Raw genomic sequence first — 20,213 nt, forward strand, 5'->3', positions numbered from 1 at the left:
CAGATCTGCTGTAATCATTGCACAGCTTTATATATTGGAATGACTACCAACCAGGTGTCCACCAGGATGAACAATCACCACCAAACTGTGGCCAAGAGCAAAGTAGGCCAGCCTGTGGCACAAAATGCAACTGAATATCGTACACTTGATTTCCACGGCTGCTTCACTACCTGAGCCATCTGGATACCTCCCTCCACCAACAGCTTTTCTGAACTATGCAGATGGCAGTTATCCTTACAGCACATTTTCCACTCCCATAATTATCTTGTCCTGAATCTACAGTATATACTGTCCCCAAATGCTTCGTCCAACGATTTCCACTGCCTCTGTCCTATTGTCTCCTATTGTCTTGTATTGTCTCATTTCCTACCCTGTTCATTTGCAGCCCTCTGCCAAATTATCTGTCTGTTTTTGCCCACTGCTCTCCTTTTTTTGCTCCTTACTCGTGTGTGTGTGTGTGTGTGTGTGTGTGTTTTAATGATGAAGGCTGTGGCCTAAATCTATATGTAAGTTTCTCTTAATTGTGCCTGTCTGTGACTTGACATGTCTTCTTTACGGTAAGTAGCAATGTATCTGTTCCTACATTGTTGTTAGTTTATGTTAAATATTTTGTGAACAGTACATACTTTCTTTCTAATTAATAACTTGATGACACCTTTACTGATTTTGATAAACTAAGTATCTATATGAATAGGTCTCGTAGAAATCTATTTAAGAATCAAAACAGAATTGTTATAAAAATTACCAGTTTGAAATGAAGGCTGGTATATGTATTCTGCATGGGAAAATAATGAATTTTAGCTATGAAATTAATTATATGTTGACAGTTGCGTCTGTATTATAAAATACACACAGTTACGGAAGTATGAGTAACCTTACCATTATTTGTTTATATCTGTTAATGACAATATAGCAACAAATAATGTTTTCCATAATAGAATTAGAATTTAGGAGAAAGATCTGATTTTTGCAGCACTAGAAGGTGAATAATCTTATTCTGGCAGTATTCGCAGGCAAGTCTTTGCCGTGAATTTTGTACGTGCAGTTTTACAAAAGTGTTGAAATTTTCTTAAGTGTCTATACATGGGCTTATAAAACATCTGTGTGTGTGTGTGTGTGTGTGTGTGTGTGTGTGTGTGTGTGTGTGTGTGTGAGGGGGGGGGGGGGGGGTTATAAAAAAAGGTTTCTCACCAAGGAACGATCAGAACTCTGAAATTTCACTGCTGATCTTAGCGAGTGTGGTTTTTTGTAATTTTTGCATTTCGCAACTGAGGAATCCGTTTTTGAATTTTAAGCAGAGGGGGCTCAGAATTGTTGTGTGATTTTGTAATGTGCGAGATACTGCCTGGGTTTATTTAAGGTCTCGCATTGGCATATTAACATTCATTAGCAATTCATAAACTTGTTACTGTGTGAAGAACAGGAAATAAATTCAGTTTTTTTAATGTATATTTTAATCCTTGAGTGTAGCAAACTCTCATTATGCAGATAATTACAGCCTGCTCTTAAATGTGATTTCCTTTTCCTTAGTTGACAATTTTGGGCCGAATGCAATGAGTGAGTGGTTGGCTGCTAGACTTAGATGCAGCCAAATTATATTTAAAACAAAATCCAACCATTCACCGTGGCCCTTGGTAGAGTGCTGCTAACTGGAACATCAATTCATTGATAATATGCACAGTAGAGCTGGGGGCTCCAAGCTAATTCAGTTATTCTTTGGACATCAACTTTTACGAGACAGTTTCTGTTCCTTTTTTTGTTTTTCATGTGTAAGTTAGTGTGCACCTGAATTGAACATTGAAGTCACAAACTATCCAAAAGCCTTCATACAAGCCATAATTTCTCACTTCGTGTCTTCATGGTCCTCAAGCGAAATGTACATTGGTATGACTAGATTTGTTCTGCAGTTAGTCTTAAATGCTTGATCTCTAAATTTGACACAGTGCCTTGCAAAAAGAGCATTGTCTTCCCTCCAGGAATTCTCATTTCAGTTCACGAACCATCTCTTTAATACTTGCATGCTGATCAAATCTACCAGTAACAAATTACAGCTCACCTCGGAATTTGCTTCAATGTCTTGTTTTAATCCAACGTGGTGGGGATTTCAAACACTCGAAAAATACTTCAGAATGGGTCCCAATTGCATTCTGTACCTGGTCTCTGTTACGAATGTGCCACAATTTCCCAAACTTCTTCCAATAAAATAAAGTTGAGCATTCACATTCCCTCTCATCAACCTGCTGTACTCATTCCATTTGACATTGCTTTGCTACGTTATGCCTAGCAATTTAATTAAAGTGACTGTCAAACTGCACTGTACTGATGCTAAACTTGAACATCAAAGGGATGTTTTCCCTACTCGTCCACATTAACTTACATTTTTCTGTTTTCAGCAAGCTGCCATTCATAACACCAACTCAATTTTTTTCTATGCCATCTTGTATATTAATGTTATCACTCAATGACTACACCTTCCCATACACCAAATTGTCATCAGCCAACAGCTGTTAATTGCTGCTCACCCTGTCTGTCAGATTATTTATGCACATAGAGAATAAAAGTGGTCCTGTCACACTTTCTTGGAGCACTTCTGCCAATATCCTTGTCTCTGATGAACACCCTCCATTGATGACAATGTGCTGTATTTGGATTCTCTTACTTAAAAAGTTTTTGAGCAACTCACATATCTGCGAACCTAAACCATATGCTCAGACCTACATCAACAGTCTGCAGTGGGGCACTGCTTCCAGTGCCTTCTAGAAATCTAGAAATATGGAATCTGCCTGTTGCCCTCCATCCATTGTTTGTAGGATTTCATGAGCGAAACAGGCAAGCTTTCTAAATCAGTGCTGATTTGTCAACAGAAGATTTTCTGTCTCGAGGAATTTATTACTTTCAAACTCAGACTCCATTCACGAATTCTGTAGCAAACCGATGTAAGGATATTGGTCTGTAATTGTGCATGTCAGTTCTTTTACCTTTCTTATATGCAGGAGTTACTTGTGTGTTTTTTCCATTTGCTTGGAACTTTTCACTAAGCAAGAGATTTGTGATAAATGCAGGCTAAGTAAGGGGCCAGTGCCTCAGAATACTCTTGTGTGAAACTGAGTTGGGATTCTGCCTGGACCTGGTGACTTCCAAATTTTCAACTATTTCAGTTGTTTTTCTATGCCATGGACACCATTTTCTAGGTCTCCTATGTGGGAGTCTGTATGACAGATGACAGTGTGTTTGTATGATCCTCTTGCATGAATGATTTCTTAAACATGAAATTTAAAACTTCAGCTTTTCTTTTGCTGTCTTCTATTGTATTGCCATCCCAGACTGGTCAACAAGTGACTGGATAGAAACCCTCAACCCACTTAGTGATTTTATGTATGATCAGAACTTTCTTAGCTTCTTGGCCAGATCTTTTGCTAAATATGGTAGCGGTTGTAGTTGTTGTATGATTCTCACATAGATCTTTTTACAGAAGCACAGATTTCTACTAACTTTTGCCTGTCAACATTTGTACATTCTCTTTCCAACTGAGAATGCAAGAGCCTTTGCTTTCTAATCATTTTCAAATTTTGCTGTTAAACCACGATAGGTCTGTTCCGTCCTTGATTCCACTTACTTGGAACGTTCATCTCCAGAATGCAACTTACAATCAGTTTAAACATGGCCCATAATATGTCTATGTCAGTCATGTTGGAGCTAAATGATGTCCGTTAATTGTCGTATTGGGATGCTGTTATATGTGTATCTTCTCTTTTCTAGCACAAACACTCCTCTGGCATTCTTGACAGATTTATTTGCTTTAGTAACCATCATCACTGTGATGGTATCCTGATCACTAATCCCTGTTTCTATACTGACACTGTTGATAAGGTCAGGCCTGTTTGTAGCTACAGGGTCTAAAATATTTCAGTTGCATGTGTTGTCTAAGTAGTAGTTCAAGGCAGTTTTCAGAAAATGTTTTCATAAGTACTTAACAAGACTATCGGTCCGTACCGCCCGCAGTGAATCCATAGGTGTTCCATTCTGCACTCACTAGATTAAAGTGACTCCCAATTAATATTTCACGATCTGGGTATTTCCATGATACTGACCACAGACTCTCTTTGAATGACTCTAAAACTGTCACAGTGGAATGGGGTGTCCAGGAAAAATTCAACAATTAACTTGATTTCACCTAGAACTGTTATACACATCCAAAAAAACTGCACTGTCCCACTCAAATTCGACCTCAGTATCACTAAAATTTGACCTAAGTACCAACAATATTTTTGTCATTTCGATGAACACACCCCCTCCTGTGGTATCTAGTCTGTCTTTCCAATATATGTTCAATGAATCAGTAAGGCTGAGGTTTTGTTAGTGAACTTCTGAAGTATCTCTCTCAATTTTGACTGGAGCTTCGAGTTCCAAAAGATTCTGTCACAGCCCAGGTCACAGAGCTAACAGACTCTGAGCAGAATACCGGTAGCTGCCAAACAGTTGTGTCTGGGTTTTGGGATTTGACCTATGATCCTAGTCGGAGACCTCCACAGGATGTCATCATCCAAAGTCAGATACCACCAGGCTTCTTTTTTTAAATAAGTGTTACTGCTCCCCTTTGTCCTCAATTATTTGCACATGGTCTGTGAGCTGTCAGTCATAGTTCTTGTATTTCTACACAGGAAGTTAAGATTTTAGCCTTAGCTTAGACAGTTATTTGTGGAGTTAGTACAGGAGTATCCAACCCTGGCCTAAAAATAAATGATCATAAAATGTGATATATGATGGTTCAGAGATGTGTAGATGAACAAGACAATCAATGCTGAACAAGTCATACAGTTGCATTTAATAATAATTGGGAAAAACAAAAACAACTGTGTTGAAAAGTTTAAATTTCTGGGTGCAATGGTAGAGCACCAATTTCAGAGTAAAATAGGAATGAAAATGAGACTACAAAATGGTAATAGCACTGACTACGCCATACAAAAATTTTTAAGGACTAAGCTGCTAACAAGGAAAACTAAAGAAAAGCAATATAACACAGTCATTAGATTGGTCTTAACGTATGGAGTAGGAACATGGAGTTTAACTAAAATGGAAGAACACAATTTGTAGGAAAATCTTTGGTCTATACTATAATAATGAATTGCAAAGCTGAAAGAGAATGCACAACTTTGAAATCCACATGCTACCATAATAAGCAACAATAATGAGCAGAATAAATTCCAGAAGACTTTAATAGGCAAGCCATCTGATCGGAATGACAAAGGATCAAGCGGTTTCAAGAATATTAATGGAGAAGTCATTTGGCAAGACACCACGGGGGGAGACATAAGAGTTCATGGATAAATGAAATTAAAATGGTATGCAACAGGATGGGCGTAAGTAATTGGCAGGAAGCAGCACAACATAGAAGCAGTTGGATGCAATATGTGAGGTCAGCACAGGTCCCATAGAAGCCATGAAGGAGAAGAAGAGTCAAGAAAAAAATGTTTCCTGTAATCTTGCACGAGATAGCAGTGGTCAAAATTAGAAAATAAGCTCTATTAACTGTAATATCTCTTTATATTCGATGAAGTCTGATACAATTCTACCCTTGAATGACGTTTACAAATTTTCTATCTTCATACTCGCAGAATCCATGCGCAAAATAGTTTCATACAATAGCTATGCCATGAGTGCATAATTATTCTTTGTAGTACTCTCTCTGGTGGTTGATAGAAGAAAAAAGCTTCTGAGATTGTCTTCATGCCTATTAGCCTGAGTTTTTTGCTCGAAGAATTGTAATTTGATTATTGAGATTTATAACCGAAAATAACATGTACGAAATTGTACAAGACTTACCAAGCGGGAAAGCGCCGGCAGACAGGCACATGAACAAAACACACAAACACACACACAGAATTACGAGCTTTCGCAACTGGCAGTTGCTTCGTCAGGAAAGAGGGAAGGAGAGGGAAAAATGAAAGGATGTGGGTTTTAAGGGAGAGGGTAAGGAGTCATTCCAATCCCGGGAGCGGAAAGACTTCCCTTAGGGGAAAAAAAGGACAGGTGTACACTCGCGCGCACACACACACACACACACACACACACACACATATCCATCCGCACATACACAGACACAAGCAGACATGTCTGTGTGTGTGTTTGTGTGTTTTGTTCATGTGCCTGTCTGCCGGCGCTTTCCCGCTTGGTAAGTCTTGGAATCTTTGTTTTTAATATATTTTTCCCATGTGGAAGTTTCTTTCTTCCTTCAAACAAAAGGTGTGTATTTGACAATTAATAATTAATGATATTCATCGATGTATTGCGTAGTTGTTAATCAGAAGGGAACTTCTGAAAACTGGATATGAACATGCATTTAATAATCCAAGAGCTCCATTAGTTCTTCGGAAGGTTAAACTTCATCAAAGCCGAATATCTGCTTGATCTGAGGTTTCCCGGCTGATTATACAACACTCCCTAAATTCCGCAAAGCACGAGCCTACAGAGAAGAAGAATCATCGCCTGATTTCATTCTAACACGTAAAATTTCTGAATCATTTTGAATGACTGAGCTATGACTGTGTTTCCTATCATGAATGATTGATTGCTCAAACAAATTGAGAACTACATAGATAGGAGGAAAAATTACATAACATATGTCTGGAAGCTAATACTTGTTACGATATGAGCCATTCTGTCCTGTGTCAGCTGCCTGCGTGTTGACACTACAGCAGATGGTCAGTGCGATGGTTGCCTCTCAGTCTTACACATCTTTCAGATACTGCAAACTCATCTAAACACACATGGCTGCCCTCACATTTAGCCACAAGAGTGAGAGACACTCTCCTACGATGTAAGTGTGTTGTCAGTTGATGTTAACACCAGTGCCTTGAAATGCCTCATACCCAGAAAACTATGGATGAATGGAGCAGGCATGTTGCTGGACTTCCTTGACCAATCCTTCATTTGGTAAATATTCATGCCATGCACTGTTGTAGAAGGTGTAGAAAATAGGGTGTTGTGGGTTAATAATACCCCCTTTCTGTGACAGTAAAGTTCTGCAAAGAAATTGTTCACACAGGAGACACAGACAAACATACCATCGTTTGACCATTGCACAGACTCATGTATTGACAATATAGTAATAGGCATCCATGACATAGAGAAACAGCTGAGAGAGCTGCAAACAAATAATTTGTCAAGAGTTGCAAACAAATAATTTGTCAAGTCCAGATGTAATCCCAATTCGGTCTTACAAAAAATGCTCCGCGCCATTGGCCGCCTCAGTCTGTATCACATGGTCACCAAGAGCTGTTGCAGAATGATGCGATTCACAGATCCAGTTATATGGCTCCTTCCGTGTATAGCGATTTTACAGCTATGACGAGTGGGGCCTGAAGATGGCATCAATCTAATGCCGAAACTGGTAGCTCATAGAAGTTCATAAAATAAAATAAATTTCTACAATACATATGGCTGTTGCATCAAGAAGTTCATGCCAGCCATCGTCCCACAATCCATAATGGATCAACGAAGACTAATTCATGAAATTGTTACTGAAAAACTGAAATTTCGAAAACTTTCCTCATGTTGGGTACCCAAAATTCTTACTGAACAACACAAAAAAGCAACAGATGGGCAGTGCACTTCAGTTTTTGACATGCTACAATGAAGAAGGTGATGGTTTTCTGTCTCAGATAGTCACGGGGGATGAAACTTGGGTATCGTACAACACCCCTAAAACAAACCGCTATCGGTTTAATGGAGGCACACTTCATCCCCAACAAAGGTTAAGCCTAAGCAAATCTTGACACCTCAAAAAGTCATGTGCTCCATTTTCTGGGAAAGAAAAGGCATTTTCCTGATTGATTTCTTACCATGAGGCCAAACAACCAGTGCACATGGTTACTGCGAGAGCATTAAAAAATTTCGCCGTGCAATACAGAACAACCGCTGAGGATTACTGTCAAAAGGTGTTGTTTTTTTCCATAATAATGCCTGACCTCACATGGCGTATGTGACCAAACAACTCTTATAGGAATTTCACTGGGACGCGTTTGATCATCCTCCGTACAGCCCGGACCTCGCTCCTAGTGACTTTCATATCTTCTTACATGTAAACTCTGTCCTTGGTGGTCAACACTTCAACGATGATGACGAGCTGAGAGAACATGTTACCACATGGTTGAATACACAGGTGGCAACCTTGTATGAAGAAGGCATAAAAAAAACCTTGTGCCACGTTATGACAAGTGCCAACAAAATTTCAGAAGCTATGTAGAAAAGTAGTTTAACAGTTGTAGATTTTTGTACAATAAATATATTTTCTGTATCTGTACACATTTGATTTTATACAACCAAATGGAGCTTACTTTGTGGACATACATCGTATACCAATCCAGTCTCATTCCCATCAACACTACAAAGGTGACTGACAACAACACATGTATGAATTCAACACACAGTAATGTATTTTACTGAAGTTCACTACGGAAAAGTACTCATTTAACTGAAAATAACTCCACTTCATAAATATGAGCCCAGTGAAGCTATTTTGTCTACACACATAAGAGAACTTGACAGGAAATGCTGTGGAGGTAGAGCATGTCTGCAAAATCAAAAGCAAACACTGCTCGTGGAGTGGGAAGTTACCTTTCTCAGAATAACACTACAGCTGATATATGGGGCAACAAGAATAAATTCCCCTTCTAGCAGTGTAGAACATTGTGAAGAGGATTACACAGATTCTGTCCATCTGTGTTTCTTGGATTTGTATTATTAGTAAACCGTACCTGTATTCCATATAGTGTTAACACACTTAATGGAAAATAAACAATCTCTGGGCTTATCTGCCCACTTCACCAGTGATTCATGAGGGGTATTGCTGATGATTGGTGTAACTTTGTTAAATATCCTTTAGTAGCTTCTTGTGACATGGTGGGGTAGATAGCATGTGGAGTCACCTGCTCCCTATCTAGTTTGCAAACCTATGAATGAGGGAAGTGCATGATCTCAATCCGGCAACCTACCTTTCTTCCGCCCCCATACCCTCCAACCTGTTACACCCTCAAAACACAGTTTATCCTATAAGACTTTAGTGTTGTTAAAAACATAAAGAATTGATGTTTAAAAACAACCCCAACCCAAAGCTCACACCACACTAACAGGATATTTAGTATATTGTTCACTACACTCCGTCGTACCATTGTACAAAAATTTGTGACTAAATGATTTTTTTCCCTCCTAACTTTTGTTCACTGACTGGGCTATTAAAAAGCTACACCACTAAATGCTTCGCTTTGAATTGTTGCACTTAACATCTCTGTACCAATTTCCCACGGCTACCTATTTATTTATTCCTATTGAAAAATCAAATTTGACCTGCTCACTACAGAATACCACAAGGAAATTAAGATAAGGTTTCATAACCTAAATTATTTATTTTATTGAGTTTGCAGTACTTTTGGTGACAGGACAGATGGAAGTAAATACAGCATTTCTGCCTTCAGAATTGTTGACCACTTGACCACCATGGTGTAGCACTTGCTCATGAAAATATCATGCACTGAAAGCTGGAAAGTTAATATATAACTAATTCTTGCCACAGGAGCAGTTTCTCCAAGAAAAGCCAGAGATAGACATGGAGCCTGGGATCTGCTGCTCTCTTGTGGAGCTGGTGCGATCACTGATGGGCGCGCCCCCAGAGTTCAGCCACATTGTGTCTGTGGCTGACTTCCTGCTTCTCGCACACCCTGCCCGCCACACTTACATCAGCCATGGACGTAACAACTACTACTTTGTTCTGGATGAAAATTCTTCAAGTGAGTACATATGTGTGCCCAAAACTACATAATGCTGATTGATTGAAATTACACAGCAAGATTATAGGTTTGATGAAAATTTCTTTATTTATAGTACTTGTAATTTTTTGGTGGTTCTGTCTATGTTGCATCTGTATTTAAGGTAGATTGTGTTATTGGCAGTTTAGCATATCTTTTGTCATTGAAACTATGTGCTGATAAAATTTATACAGGTCCCTTATCGGGCAGCCTAACAGAATGGCGTTGGCGGAAAAAAGAAATGTCTCTCTTAGCACGTGCCATAGACCCACTGAAGCTGAATAAGGCTCTCACAAATTTGCAGGTAGGTGAAGTCCTAGTTTTGATTTGTCATTGATCAGCTGTGGCACTTCTAATTATAGCAAATATTTTTAAATATGTATGTTTTTTATAATATTAGCATGTTACAACAACAAGAAAATGGACGTTTCATGAATACCTCTGACTAAAGTCTCTGGGATGTGGAAAGTAGTAGAAAAAGATGTGCATTTATTTTAATGGGTTTAATAGATGGATATACACTCAAAAATTGTAATAATACACTGCTGACCTGAATTATAACTAAATTTGTTAATACCATACTGCTAATTGCTGACTGGAATACAGGCTATGAAAAGAGTGATGATAACCACTCTCCACATAATATTGTATACTTTAGGTTGCCACGCGCTGTAATGTGCCTTGTGGAGTGTAGATGCAGATGTTGTACAATAGCACCTCATTGTCTGATAGCTTAGCTAAAAGTCCAGTCTTGTCTATGAGCCTTTTACAACTCGGCTGTATAGCTAGTGGTTACCATAATCATTCCATTGTCTATTAGCAAAACCATTATGGATCCCTCTGAATAGACATGGCGTTTCAAAAATCCTTTTAGACACTTTAGGGAGAGGTTCCTTATACCACAACAAGAAAAGAAGTTTGTATAAACATATATCTAAAAATACTTTGTTTTCGAATTATTAATGAAAGTTACCATTTAGGTGATTGGAGCCCTTGAACAATAGACTCAAAATAAATACTTGGAAATACCCTCTTCTTGCTTCAAAATGTGCATGCACTTGTTGAATCATGGTCTGTTGCAACCATTCAAATACTTCCTGGCAGTTACGAATGGTTTCACAGGTTTCTACGAATCGTCAAAGAAGAGTTTGTGCATCCAGGTTGTCTGCTGCTTAGACCCATTATTTTATGTGCCCCCAGAGATAAACCAAAGAATTGAGGTCAGGGAACATGCAGGCCATGGAACTGCTTCTCCTCTACCTATCCATCATGGCAAATACCAACCAATGCATCTCGAACACAGACTGAAATGTGCTGGAGCTTCATCACGCATAAACCACTTGTTTCTTCTTATTTGCAGGAGCACATCTTCCAGTAGCTCTTGGTGTTTGTTCTGAGTAAATTCCCTGTATACAGCACCTGTAAGAAGTGCTGGGAGAATGTGTGGCCTACTTGGCAGTCACCTACAATTCTAGCCCACACATTAAACTTAAACTGACAGTGATGTCTGGCTTGTACTATAGCATGTGGATTGCAATAGGTCCATGTATGTTGTTGTGGAAACTTGTTATTCAGTCTCTTCCAAGTGTTGCCTCATCTGTAAACAAAACTGAAGAGGCAAGCAATGGATTGGCAGTTTCTGCAATAGACTGTTGGTAAAAGTTCTCCCTTGGTGGGTAATCTCCCTTTTTTTACCACAGTAATTTTGTATCAAAACACATTGATAAATTAATTTACAACAAAGACCTACCACAATTCTGTGTGTACCATGACATGCAAGCTTTTTAATTTATTTTTAACTCTTCTTAATAATGAACTATACATTGTATAATATGAAAGCAGCTGAACATTTATGTTTGTCGTTATCATTTTGTATAGTTCTCTCATTCTGCTGCAGGACCCTTTAACAGCTGTTGTTATCCAAAGTTTCTTTGATAAACCAATGATGCTATTATTCAGCTTTCATTCAGAAACTACTCTAAAGTCTGTACAAAATTTTACTTATAAATGCATTAAATTTAGAAATTATATCCATTGCTGCATATACCTTATCGCAACTGATGTTTTACCGATTCCTTATAAAGGTTCTGTTATGAGATCATTGTTCTAATTGCTTCCCTAGTTACCACAAGGTTTTAAGTTGCTGTGTTGTATATTATGGCAGATCGATCATTGTGATCTGATAACCCATTTTAAACTGGATGAATACTGACTTTGTTGACAAATCTGTCACACACATTAAGGCACCACTCTCTTGTGCAATTGTGGAGGTTAGATTGTAAGCATTAAGTCAAATTTCTGTATCATGTATTTGCCCAGACTCCTTCAGAAAATTAGTATTGAAACCACCACAAATTATCATTCACCCCCTTATGTCAGGTGCTTAAAATAATATGATTTCAAATTTTCTAAGTGGAATTTGTAAAGTGTGATAATTGTAATTGTGTCTTTAGACAGTATGAGTTCACACCTTGTGTATAAAGTTTTGAATTTGTAATTATTTCTTACAGGCATAAAAAGAACTCTGGTTTTTCCCAATATTAAGTCATAGGAGATATTTACTTAAAGTGCTTTTGCTATATATACTTGTCTGAAATGCTATTTAAATCTACAAAGATAATCTGCAATACATTGTATGGCACATGGTGGAGTTTACTTTGTATCACTAATAGTCATTTCCTTTCCTGTTCCACTTGCAAATAGAGCAAGGGGAAATAACTGTATATACACCTCCATATGAACCCTAATTTCTCGTATCTTATCTTCATGGTACTTATATGCAATATATGTTGGAGGCAGTAAATCTTTATGTAGTCAGCTTCAAATGTTAGTTATCTAGATATTCTCGCTGGCATTCTCCAAAAAGAATGTTGTCTTCAATACAGGGATTCCCATTTCAGTTCCAAAAGCATATCCATAATAGTTGCATGTTGTTTGAAGCTACCAGCAACAAATCTAACAGCCCGCCTCTGAATTACTTTAGATGTCTTCCTTTATTCCGACCTGATACAGATCCCAAACACTCGAAAGGTTGCACTAGCATCCTGTATGTGATCTTCTTTACAGATGAACCACACTTTCCTAGATTTCTCCCAATAAACTGAAGTCAACCATTCACCTCCCCTACCACAATCCTCACATGCTCATTCCATTTCATATATCTTTGCACAATTACACCCAGATATTTAAATGAAATGACTATGTCAAGCAGGACACTATTAGTGCTATAACTGAACATTACAAGTTTGTTTTTCCTACTCAGTTGCATTAGCTTACATTGTTTTACTTCCAGAGCTAGGCTGTCATTCATGCCGTTCATCATGCCAACTAGAAATTTTCTCCAAGTCATCGGGTATCCTCCTACAATCACACTACTTCAACACCTTACTGTGCAATATACAAGGGTAATCCCAAAAGTAAGGTCTCCTTTTTTTTTTTTTTACAAGTACATAGACCTGTTTATTTCTGCAATGGTTTACTTCAGTTTACTGCTTGAACATTTAGCTATTTTTCGACATAATCACCATTTCTGTTGATGCAGTTTTGTAGACACTGTGGTAGTTTTTGTATGCCCATGTCGTATCAGCTCGTCACCATGCTGTTCAAAAAGTTGTGAGCCTCTTCTTTCACCTTGTTGTCGGAGGTGAATCGCAGGGACCACAATTAATGCTGACAGGTACTGTGTAACTCTGAAAAAACTCAAACAGGCAATTCAGAACTGGAGAAGAGGAATGTTGAGCAAGGGCATACACATTATTCATGACAACGCTCGCCCACACATTGCTCTGCAAACCGTTGCTCTCTTGCAACAGTTTCAGTGGAACATAATCACCCACCTACCCAATAGTCCTGACTTGGTGCCCAGTGACTATCACCCATTCCCTAGGTTAAAAGAACATTTGGCTTGAAAGCGATTCAGCTCTGACAACGAGGTGAAAGAAGAGGTTCATAACTTTCTGAACAGCATGGCTGTGAGCTGGTATGACATGGGCATACAAAAACTGCCACAGCGTCTACACAAATGCATCGACAGAAATGGTGATAATGCTGACAAATAGCTAAATGTTCAAGCTGTAAACTTATGTAAACCACTGTAGAAATAAACAGGTCTATGTACTTAAAAAAATAGGAGTCCTTACTCTTGAGATTACCCTCATAGCATCATGAACAAACAGCTGTAGATTGCTGCCCACTCTGTCTGCTAAATCATTTGTGTATATAGGGAACAACAGCAGTCCTATCACACTTCCAGGTGGCCCTCCTGACAATACCTTTGTCTCTGATGAACACTCACAGTTGAGGACAATATACTGGGTACTATAACTTAAAGAGCCTTTAAACCATTATCATATCTGTGAATCTATTTCGTATGCTTGTAGCTTCTTTAACAGGCTGCAGTGGGGCACTGCATCATATGCGTTCTATAAAACTTAGAAATATGGAATGTGCCTGTAGCCCTTCACGTATAGTTTGCTGTGTATCATGTGAGAAAAGGGCAAAATGAGTTTGCTGATTTGCGGACATAACATTCTCAGTCTCGAAAAAATTTATTGTATTTGAACTGAGAATGTGTTCGAGGACTCTGCAGCAAACTGATGTTGGGATGTTAGTCTGTAATTTTGTGGATCCATTCTTTTGCCCTTCTTATAGACAGGAGTCACCTGCAATTTTTTCCAGTTTCTTGGGACTTTACACTCGATGAGAGATTCATGATAAATGCAAGCTAGAGAAGGGGCCAGTGCTGTAGAGTACTCTTTTAAAAAGTAAAATAGGATTCCATCCAGACCTGATGACTTAGTTGCTTTATGACTTAGTTGCTTACATAGCTTTCAGTTTTTTGTGTGTACCAGGGATGCTTATGGATGTTGTCCAAAAGGAAGTCTGTCCAATGGTCAAATGACAGTATGTTAGTACAATTCTCCTGCATGACTGATTTTTGAATGTGAAATTTAAAACATCTGCTTTCCTTTTTCTATCTTCAACTGCGCCACCAGACTGGTCAGCAAGAGACGGGATGGGTGCCAAAGTGATTTTACGTAGGACCAGAATTTTCTCGTGTTCTCAGCCAGATCTTTTGCTGAGATATGATGGTGGTAGTAGTTGTATGCTTCACGCATATATCTTTTCATAGTCTCATGAATCTCTATTAACCTCTGCTTGTCATCATTTACGCATTCTCTTTTGAACTGATAGTGCAACTGCCTCTTCTTCCCCAGTGTTTTTCAAATCTTGTTATTAAATCATGTAGTCTTTTCCATCCTTAATCCACTTACTAGGCACATAATTCTCCAGACCACAATTTACAATCTGCTTAAACTTTACCAATAATTCCTGTACATCCATCTTACTGGAAATAAGTGATGTCAGTTCATTGTCTAATTTAGATGCTAACAACTGCTTATCTGCTCTTTCTAGCAAAAACACTCTCCTCGCCTTCTTCACTGGTTTATTAACTTTCATAACCATAATTGCTATAATGACATCATGATCGCTAAGCCCTGTTTCTATACTGATGTTGTCAGTAATGTCCAGCCTGTGTGTGGCCACAAGGTCTAAGATATTTCCATTGTTTGTGGGCTGCTGAACAAGCTGCTCAAGATAGTTTTCAGAAAATGTGTTCAAAATTACTTCTCACAACTGTCTGTCTGTCTGTACCTCCACTGTGAATCCATAGACATCCCAGTCTATACATGGTAGGTTGAAGCCGCTTCCAACTAGTATTGCATAATATGGGTATTTATGTGCTACTGACTGTAGACTTTCTTTGAATGACTCTAGAAGTGTTACAGCAGAATTGTGTGGCTAGTAAAAAGATCCAACAATTAACTTGGTTTTTTCGAGACCTGTTATACATGGTCAGACAACTTCACTGTCACACTCAGCTTTGACCTCAGAGAGAGAATGTATTTGTTAACTGCAATGAACACCCCTTCTATGGCCTCTAATCTGTCTTTCTGATATGCTACTCTGTAGGTCGAGCAGAAAATTTCTCGGATTGCCAATGAAAGGATATGTTTTCAGAAAAAAATAATTGCACCTTCTTTTATAGACAAATATTCTTATTATATTAGGTTTTTTTTCATTGAGTCAACTCCACTCTTGAGGTGTGGTGTAGGAATTCTTGCTGAATATCCATCTGATGTTGTGTTGCAATGATCTCCGTATTGGACTGAGAATGTTTTCCAGACACAAATTTCCTTATGTTTGCAGACAGGTTGAAGTCACAGGTGAAAAATTTAGTGACTAGGTTGGGAGTTAAAACACCAGATCACTCAGTTTTCACATTTCCAAAGAAATTTTCTGGTTAACTACACTGCCCTATTGTAAGTGTGTGAGACAACAATTAGCCTGAAGATACAAACAGCTGATAATTGGCTTCTTGTGAATGGAATGTTCCAGCTTTCCATAATCTTGACCAACACAAGGAGGAATGTCATACAATGGTCATACCATCAAGATAATGAAGGAGCAGTGTACCAAGCTCATGCATCACACAGCTTAAAAAAGCTAAACAAATCTATGAATGCAAACACTGCCTTAATACCATTCATCTGATGGCAGATGACACCACAGAGATTCTGACATGCACTGCAAGTTACTGGGTAGTGTTATTAAGGGAATCTTTGAAATAAAATTAGCAACTGACCTCATAAATAGAGATACAGGTTTTAGTTTAAATTTTGTGTGAAATCCTGTTCCCTCCCTGACCAAATAACAAAGGAACACAGCTTGTGATTGGCCATATGGATGTGGAGCAGAATAACAAGTTAAAGTTGTCAACTGTTCTGTGCCTATACATACTTTGTGATGAAGCCTGTTGACACCTTCTCGGTATAATTTTGTCATATTTCCAATTCCTTAGTTAGCTGTTGTCCTTCTTCTGATATCTCAATTGTTACTGTTGCCAGATAAAACAGCTGACTGGATCTGTAGACAGCAATCGAGTAATTGAGAATGGCGACATAGCAAATACCGAGACCTCAACATCACGGCGGCTGTCTTTAGTCAGCAATTCTCTGATGGCTTGTGCTGAAGATGCTGTCCAGTTACTGGAGCAGGCATCAAATCCAGCCCAAGTTGTTGAGACTGTGAAAGAAAAATTTGTTACAGAGACAGAGGAGCATACGGTTGGTACTTTGGTACTTAAGCTAAAGAAATCTTTTTAGTCAGTCAATTATTTGTATGTTCTGTGGATGATAATTGCAATCTCTTGCTGTTTTACAATTGTTGACCATTTACTTTTATTTTTATATTCGTTCATTGATATTTATGCTTGACTATGTTCAGTCCCCTCCCCCCTTCTGCCCTCTCTCTTTTACATGAAAACACACACACACACACACACACACACACACACACACACACACACACACACACACACACCATCTACTATACAATCAGATATTCTGCTGCAGTGTGCATTTGTTAGATAAGCTGCATGTCAGAATTAGTTGTTTGGTAACACTGATTAAATGTAGCTGTAAGTTAATGTTAGGATTCACATTTCTTTAAAAAAAAAAAAATTCAGAAATCTGCATCATAAAAAATTACTGAATCATCCAGATTTGTGTCATTGGCTGCTGTCTTTTTCTCTATATGTATCTAATATCCACTTTTTTCCCACTGTTACCATGTTTCCCTCTCCCCTTTCACTGCTGTCTGTACACATGTCCCATCTTCTTCCATTACAATTTCTCCCCACAATTTCCTTGTAAGAGTTTTTGTGTCATCATTTACTACTCATGTTTCAGCCATAGTATAAGAATGTGTCTTCATGCTTGAGTCCTTTATGTACTGCGTGTTTCCTTCCCATGACTATTTGTATTTTCTTTTATATTTTGAAATATTTCCCACTCTTTTCTCATTTCTAATTTGTTACATCTCATCTTTTGAGTAAATTGTGATTCAGTGGCAAGGAACTGTCCAGAATACTTTCACCTTTTGAGTAAAAAAATAAATATTCAATGTAAAATTACTCATCAGTTCCATTTATATATCTTCTCATCAGTCACAGTTCAATCTTGATATATGATATGACATAATATGCAAGTCATAAAGAATATGACATGTTGTTTGAGTGAAATAAAATGAATGAATTTCACTCTGATTTCAAACTTTCTAACAGATTAAAACTGTGTGCTGGACTGGGACTCAAACTTTTGCTGGTGAACCACTTACTGACTGAGCTACTGATACGTGTCAGCTGACCTGCCCTCACTGTTACAATTGATCTTTACAATGTCCCTCCTACTTTCCTGATCTTACAGAAGCTCTCTTGCATACACTACTGGTTCCATTGTGTAAACATGTTCTTTTGCAACAAAAAGAGAGTGGAAACAATAGATTATTACTAAGTAGCAGGGAATGCTTCGTGATTGTCAGTGCTGTGTTATTATCTGCAATATGTAATGAATCTCTGAAAGCAAAAATCCACCGGTTGGCTATCACACAAAAATGATGATTTGTGGGAAATTATTTAAGTGAAAAGCAAGAATCCTGCAAAATACTTTCAAGCCACAGTCAGCAGCAAGTTCATAGGTTACTCTTTAGTTCTATGGAAAAAAGGTAATGGTCTCTCTGATCATGATATTCAGATTATTCATTACAAGGAATTGAATCTAGAGTCCTCTTCTAAAAAGCGGAACAAAAGATTTAGTCCACTTGGAGTAATGACATTTACGTAGGTTGGAACTTAAATAGTGGCAACACTGCTTTGGAGACACTATGTTATGGAATCTACTATTGTCACTGATAGCACACATTATTGACATACCTGCCTTACCTCTGAGCAAATGGATTCGCCCGTCTCACATTACCAGCGTGCGCACAATCAAGGGAAACACAGTCACCTGTGAGCGAGCAGTCTAATGTGACAGTGCCACTATGTTTTCGAAACAGGAACAATGGAGTTGGATCAAGATTGAATGTTCCAGAAGTGTTATAACACAACAGTGTCAGCAAGGTCTTCAAGATGCGTGTGGGGGATAGGCAATGCCGTACAGGACAGTGGCACGTTGGGTAAAAGCCTTCAAGGAAGGTCGGCAAACTGTGGCAGACATGCATCGGGTAGGTCGTCCTAGCGTCTCTGAAGAAGAAGTGCATGCTGTTGCCACGTTAGTGGTCAGTGATCGATGCCATACAATTCGTGAGCTCACCCACAAAACTGGATTAGCGCATACAACTCTGCTTCGCATCCTGAAGGAACACCTGGACATGCGAAAAATTGCATCAGGATGGGTTCCGCATGACTTGACGGAAATGCAGGAATGGATGCATTACGACGCTGGTCAGATGCACTTGGAGTGTTATTAGCATTACGGAGAGGCTTTCTTATACCATATCACAACACTGGATGAGATGTTGATCACATTGCATGAGCCAAAACTGAAATGCCAATCCAATGAATGGCATCATTATGGGTCACCGCGATAGTCGCAAGTGCGTTAGAGCCCCAGTATGGTGAAAGTTATGGTGATTCTCGTGTACGACTGTGATGGTGTTATCCTAATGCATTACATTCCTCCATGGCAGAACGTCCATGCACAGTATTACTGTTCATTTCTGGAGCATCACCTGCGACCAGCTTTGCGAAAGAAGCGATGACACTGTCTGCACAACCCACTCATTGTTTTGCACGACTGTGTGCGGACGCATACAGCGCAAGCTGTGGCTGCTCTGTTTGGATGATGGGACTGAGAAGTACTGTACCATCCACCATACTCCCTGGACTTAAGTCCTTGTGACTTTGATTTGATTCCGAAGATGAAGGAACTACTTCGTGACATTCGCTTCAGAACTGTTCCAGAGATTCGACAGGCAGTAGCCCACTCCATTCGCAATAACAACAAAACAGGCTCTGCTAACATTATACTATGCCTTCCACATCACTGGCAATGGGTTCTACACAACTCTGGTGACTACTTTGAAGTACAGTAACAGGTACAAACATGTACCTTTTTTGTACCGGTTGTGAATAAATATCTGCCACTATTTAAGGTCCGACCCTCATATAAAAAGAAATCTCAAGAAACACCTTTCCAGTCCGTATGTGATTCAGTAACAGGCAGAAACATAGTACTAATTAGTAACTTGTTCAAGCCAATAAATACAATGTAGTGACATGTTAAAGGGAATAAAGCTTTCTCATATTACAAAGACCAGCTAGAGTACTATTGCAGAATTTCAGTGCGCACAATATTCTTAAGTATTGAAAGATGTCACCATAAAGGTTAAAACTAAACTTGCACCAAGAAAATTGCAGACTCTAAGAACAAAATTAGAACTCTATTGTCCATGACAATAAAAATATCATGGTGGAAAGAGGATGTCCATAACAGGACAGTTATGCAATGGCAATATGAAATGCTAGTGGTGCAACAGAACAGGTAAGATATCTAATAACTGTTCTCT

The 20,213-nt window shown here is 38.6% G+C and overlaps 1 protein-coding gene across 4 annotated transcripts in view; it reads left to right on the forward strand.

Annotated features, from left to right (window-relative positions):
• The window catches only part of LOC126278092 (lysosomal-trafficking regulator), a 543,055-nt gene that overhangs the window by 292,852 nt on the left and 229,990 nt on the right, over positions 1-20,213 (forward strand). For all 4 annotated transcript variants that reach the window (XM_049977936.1, XM_049977935.1, XM_049977937.1 and 1 more), the window contains exons 30-32: positions 9,572-9,785; positions 9,998-10,107; positions 16,712-16,930. In XM_049977936.1, the coding sequence (XP_049833893.1) occupies positions 9,572-9,785; positions 9,998-10,107; positions 16,712-16,930 (543 nt within the window). The remainder of the gene's footprint in view (positions 1-9,571; positions 9,786-9,997; positions 10,108-16,711; positions 16,931-20,213) is intronic.

The sequence above is a fragment of the Schistocerca gregaria genome, chromosome 6 (genome assembly GCF_023897955.1).
Source record: "Schistocerca gregaria isolate iqSchGreg1 chromosome 6, iqSchGreg1.2, whole genome shotgun sequence".
Classification (NCBI taxonomy): Eukaryota; Metazoa; Arthropoda; class Insecta; order Orthoptera; family Acrididae; genus Schistocerca; species Schistocerca gregaria.